We start from the raw sequence: 6,000 nt of genomic DNA on the forward strand, positions 1-6,000 counted from the left end.
ACGTAATGATGACCATCAGGCGGATCCAGGATTTCTTTCTGGGGGGCACAAGCAGTGCCATATCCAGGATTTTGTTCTAGAGGGGGGGGGGGCACAATGATACCACGTCATACAAAAGGAACGCAATGATAACCGGACGGTATTAAAAATCTTGCATATTTTTAAAGTGTCTGGGGGGACACGTGCCCCCCCCCCCATAGAGCCTCCTATGATAACCGTATGCAAATTTTGTATATTTTTTTAAGCATCTGGGGGGGGGGGGGGGCACGTCCCCTGCCCCTAAATCCGACTACGAATGCATGAACCAAATTTGAACAGGTTCTAGAACAGGTTTGAATAGCTATTTTCTGTTCATGCATACGCACAAGTTGGGTGAATACACGGTGCATTTTCGTGTTCATAATTTAGACATTAACTTGTACGGGTTAATGTACTATGTAAACAGGCCTTTAGATGACACCATTTGCGGGGACATCTGATGATCTTGCACCTAAAAACTATTCTTTTCGAATTCGTTCTATTTCTTCTTACCTGGAATTCTTCACATATATTCTCTTTTTTGATAAATGGCCGCACTGGTTTGCATATTTTACAATGGCATCGCGATTTTTCACCACGGTATTGAATGTTGAGACTGGGAATCCGATCGGATTGCCAGTCCCAACATTCGAGTTGCTTCGCCAGCGTTTGAATCGATGCGGGTTCCGGTGTGGGAATCGACTAGCTCTAAAATTTTCATTTTGTCGTCAGTTAAAAATGTCCGTTTTTCACCTCGAAATCCCATTTTCAAGCCGGATAAATTCTATTTCCTGTACGAATTGAGGGAAACTTGGCAACACACGAGTGTCTGAACTACTCGGCGATCAAGTGCGTAGTACAAACTGTCTTGCGACTTCATAATTTTTGAAATTTACAATAGATTGCGATACACTGCTACTTGAATGGGATAATTCAAGTTTAAATAAGTTTTTTAAGTATTTAATTAACCCATAATTGCTACGCAACTGTTGAATGAAGTCAGCGCAAATGATCCCAGTTGTCGGTCAAGTTTTTTAGTTACGGCATTTATCACGTTTCATCACGTCTGGTTTCCTTTCAAACTCTCGTATCAAATTATTGACTACATGATTACTGTCAACATTCCTTCAGGAGTTCTTGCATTATAATTATTACATAGCTCGATTGCTCAAAACACCTACTTTCGTATCATGAATCTTTTCGCTGCTGACAGAAAACGAGATGACGTAGTTCAACTTTTCGACCATAGTGGCGTTCTGTCCCGCCACATTCAAATTCTTCCCGAAAATAATTCTCATTACGTCTCTCTCTCTTGGATTTTTAAATAAAAATGCGCGAAAGGAAGCCAAAAGATAGTTTTTATGGGCTGATATGCACGATTAATTGTTTTAGTACGCAAATAATTTTTTTTTAGTCGGCACGTCGTGGTGCACATGGCGGGAAAACGAAAAAAACACGGCGTAAATACAGGGTTCTATTTACATTGGAGAGATAGGAAATATGACGGGACCCAGAAAAAAACTTGCAATTTGCGGGAAAACGTAAATTCCGATAACACAAATACGGGGTTCTACTGTACTTTAAATGAGTAAAATACACACTTCAAGCATGAATTGAAAAAATCTTTTCAATTATTTATGATTAGTGAAGGAAAAAAATAGCTTCTTTTGGCCTTGAATTAGTGGCCTTTGTAGTCTAGTAGTGTAATATAATAAATTTAATTTCTCCCTGCTAGCAATTCGAATTCATCTGCCAGGGTTCCCACTCAACCGTGAAAACCTTAAAACCGTGAATTAGCCGTGAATTTCGTCTACTGTGAAAAAACCTGGAAAAAGCCGTGAATTTCGCCATGAAACCTTAAAAATATCTCAATGTTGATAATAATACTACGATTGACCGATCAAATTCGATATGTTAATCATGTTTCATGGTCAGGCACGCGCAGACTCTTAGTCTACGTGTTTCTCTGCACACGAATATTCGAAGTGTAGTAATTGGTCTGTACTATATGACGACACTTTGACCGATATTTTCCATATTAATGGCAGAAGTCTGTTATTTTGTCTAAGCGTTTCAATTTCAGTGATAGATTGGGATGGACTTGTATTCGAAAAAGGACGAATGAAATGACTTGCATTTCTAATGGACCCAGAATGAACCATTTACGAAAATTATATTTTTAGTGAGGTGGCGTGTTCCTTTAGGATACTTGAAAGAGATATTATTCGAATCAACTACATGACCTAAGTGTCTCGATAAAGTACTAGTATTCCTGTAATTGGTAAAATCTTCTTTGAATCCTTTGACAAATGTCATAATTACGCGCCAAAATCCTGCATTTCCTGGGACATAGGCAACCCATCCAAACATTCCCGCATCAATAGTTTTCCCGCATTCATCGTTTTTTTCGCCCATAACCCAGAAAAACGATAGATCGAGGTTCCACTGTAATTATATGAAATTGATTTATTGATTTATTACATTCTATAAACAATTGTAATAAATATTTTCCGCGATCTTAGAAAGATTGGGTAAGGGAAATTTGGTTACTATGCGGTAATAACAACGTGCGCAAAAAACAATCTCTCGGCGAGGAATTAAAAAAGGACTTCCGGTGTTAAGACAGAAGAAGGTCCTAAGGGCATTCGCATAGTAAAGAAGGCCATGGTATTTGGCGTCTGGGTAAGAGCGTGGTTGGGTTGGGCCTTTAGTTGGCCCTGAATTTTCCAAACGTTGACGTCACAACAGATGTCACTTTTCATTGCTGCGTTTACATTCACGGCGTATGTCGCATACGTTAATTTTTAATTAATTTAGACTGGTGATTGTCCTATTGTTGACTTATAAACGGACCATGAATTTGACGACATTGAGACCGTGAAAACCTGAAAAAAAACCGTGAAAACTTAGAATAAAAACCGTGAAAACCTGGAAAAAACCGTGAATTTCATTATTTAGGTAGAGTGGGAACCCTGTCTGCTTATCTCGTGAGAACTTCCAAAGATGGACTGAAAATAATTGAAGAAAATCCGGTGGAGAAGCATGTGTATTTTGCAAAACGCCTCTGATTGTCCGCTAGCACTTGACAGTAGGAGTGAGGGTAAAGTGAGTTACCTGTTGAAAATAAGAAGTTGGATGAAGCCGAGTATCAGATCGGCGTGTCCCAGAAATGGCGTTAGGTTGATAAGAATATATACATCAGACAGAAATCCATCATAGCAGTGTAAAAGCCGAGATGACATGCAATCATTTTTTCGCAAGGTGGTGTGTCCCCTTCGGATATTTGAAAGAGATGTTAGTTGAATCAACTATGTATATGCCCAAATTGTTTCCATGAAATTAAAATATTCCATTAATCAGCTAAATTCCAGTTTGAATCTTTTAAAGGAAATCTTAATTACTCGCCAAAATCCTGGGTTTCCTGCTGCATAGGCAACCTAGTCAAACATTCCTGCATTCATCGTTTTTTTTTCGTCCCCCCTGAAAAACGATAGAATGAGGTACTACTGTATACCTTTTTATTTATACATTCATCAAGGGAAATAGAAGACAAAACCTACGTTTAATATGCTTTGCGCAATTCTAGTATTCGAGGTATTCGAATATTTGAGCAATCATTTAATATTCGAATTCGATATTCGAGTTTGAGAAATCTGCTATTCGACCCATCTCTAATTGCAACCCTATCCACCGAATCATGTAGTTCTTTTCACCATTGAGTTCCATAATTTTTGTGACAAGAATCCATGAAAATTACCAACCATTCTAGGCGAGCCTATAATTATATTTTTTTCTCCTCCTAATGTTTCAGATAAAAGTAAAAGAAGAAATAAGGCGGCAGCATCTTGCTGAGCATGAGAGGAGAATGGCTGAGATGAAGAGGGCAGCGGCAAAAGAAAGAGCTGGCAGGAGGAGGAGGAGGTCATCTTCTCCTCGGCGCCGAAGCAGAAGGCGAAGTGGTGATGATAGTGGTGCAGTCCGCAAAAGACCCTCTGAAAGTATTAAAGGACGCAAGGCTGGCAGTGCTAGTCCTAAAAAATGAAGAATAAAAGCTAACATTCATCCCCTGTCCTGACTTTCATGTCAGTGCCTTTGTAAAACACTTCGTACTGCAACAAAGGAGATAACAGGAAGAGGATTTACAACAAAATGTGTCGGCTCATGGTCAATCGAAACCAATGAATCAGCTTAGCAGGAGAATTTATTTTAAGAGGAGCACCTAAATCTGCACATTGGTAGTGAGGAATGGCCTCGATTTCTAACGGAAGGATACATTTAACTTCAAGGTTTAAACCTGTGAAGTTTCACTAGCGGTTGTGCTCTTCCTTCCTTGAAGAGTCCACTTAAGTTGCTCGCTGAACTGCCAGCCTCAGCCTGCGGTCTGCTGGTGGCCCACTGTTGAAATGGTCTGTTTGCTATGCTCCCTCCCTCTAAATTCTCCCACTTGATAAAAAGAAAACACCAATTATAGACTTCAGTGATCTTTTTAAGTTCCAATTTAGTAGATCTAAATTATTTTGTAAATTCCATGGATAGCTTTCTAAAGTTTTTGTTAATTGTTAAACTGTTAATTGTTCAGTTTTTTTGTGCCAGATGATAGCATTTACTAGTCTTTTGCTTTCTTGAAAGTAATTCATATTTTGGGATCAATGCATTTAGTCATCTTCATCCAAGTCACGCTATTTTGTTAGAAGCAGTTAATCTCTCAGTATATATCTTGAAAATACAGCTGTTAGGTTTCGTAACACCCTTCCAGATATCTTAACACACACAGTTAAGCATAAATAATTGCCTTTCTGTTTGTCTTCAATAGTCATTAAATCAAGTTCATGTTTCTCCCTAATGGAAGCTTTTCATCCCAATCTAGCTCACCTTCATTTTAACCTTATGGCCTCTTTTCCAGTAAAATGCGAATCCTTTTCCTTCAACTGCCCTCCAAATGCCTTTTTTATCTCCCGACAGGTGTTAAAGCATTTTCTTTTCAGGTGAGTTGGCTGGCGTTACAACAAAACAGAAGAAATTAATTCAACCCAGTGCATCTACAACTGTCTTAATCACTGTCCCAAGATACATGGATAGAGGAATTGAATATGTGGGACGCTGGTTAAGGAAAAAGGAGATGCAAGTTATATAAAGCGTAGAGCCAAATGGAAATCATATTGGAATGGACAGCTTAAGTTAAGAAAGTTATCAAGTGAAGTGGCAGTGAGACAAGTGAACATTTTATTCAGCTGTTGTGTGTTTGGAGTGAGAGATCTCCAAAGTTCATTCTTTAAGCAGCAACATTTGCATCATTTCAACCATCTTATTCATGACATCGTCAACAGCTCAAGATGACAAAATTGGGACTGCAAACACAGTTTAGGTATCTACGTGATTTTCTCCAGTCTCCGTGGCTTAATAATGCCTTGCAAAAGGAGCCACTCAAGGAATCATACTTAGCACCTGTTTAGGTAATTGTCCGGTCTCCCATTTAGGTTCATGAGGAGTTGGTTTGTGCAAACCAAGTAGAAACACCAAAAATTTGTGTCAAAGAAGATATTGCATTTTGTAAATTAAAATGCCTTTTATTATTTTAATTGTGAGTGTAAATCATATCACAAGTAAACTAAAAAGTTTGAAACTACTTCACTTCGTTTTTTTATTACCAGACCATGTTTTGAGTTTAATTTTTTCATGAAATATTCTCGATAAGGTGAAAGGAGGTAATGAAATATGTATGAGAATTTTATATCAAATTCTCATCATCTATCCATTTAATAGAATTGGTCCTATGGAATTTCCTTAAAATAATAAAATTATTCATGATTTCTTCTGCTCAGCAATTCATCATAAAGTTTTAAACACCTTTAGGAACAGAGTCATTTCGTGCATGCTAATGCAATTATGTATGAGTATCCAATCTATGAATTTTTCCAGACTACCATGTAACGCTTAATTAATGGTATTTGTGTGTTAATGCTTGTTTAAAATTGTTTGTTG

The 6,000-nt window shown here is 38.0% G+C and overlaps 1 protein-coding gene across 2 annotated transcripts in view; it reads left to right on the forward strand.

Moving 5' to 3' along the window:
• Window positions 1-5,644, forward strand: part of LOC124155675 (apoptotic chromatin condensation inducer in the nucleus) — a 35,519-nt gene extending 29,875 nt beyond the window's left edge. Inside the window, exons 13-14 of one of the 2 annotated variants that reach the window (XR_006864216.1) lie at window positions 3,830-4,424; window positions 5,004-5,644. Coding sequence is in view for 1 of the 2 variants with exons in the window: in XM_046529692.1 (XP_046385648.1) it covers window positions 3,830-4,060 (231 nt within the window). In the remaining variant the exon portion in view is untranslated. Of the gene's footprint in view, window positions 1-3,829 lie in introns of both variants that reach the window. The other variant, XM_046529692.1, reaches the window with a different exon arrangement.
• Window positions 5,645-6,000: the final 356 nt, after the last annotated feature.

The sequence above is a fragment of the Ischnura elegans genome, chromosome 3, assembly GCF_921293095.1.
Source record: "Ischnura elegans chromosome 3, ioIscEleg1.1, whole genome shotgun sequence".
In the NCBI taxonomy this organism is placed as follows: domain Eukaryota; kingdom Metazoa; phylum Arthropoda; class Insecta; order Odonata; family Coenagrionidae; genus Ischnura; species Ischnura elegans.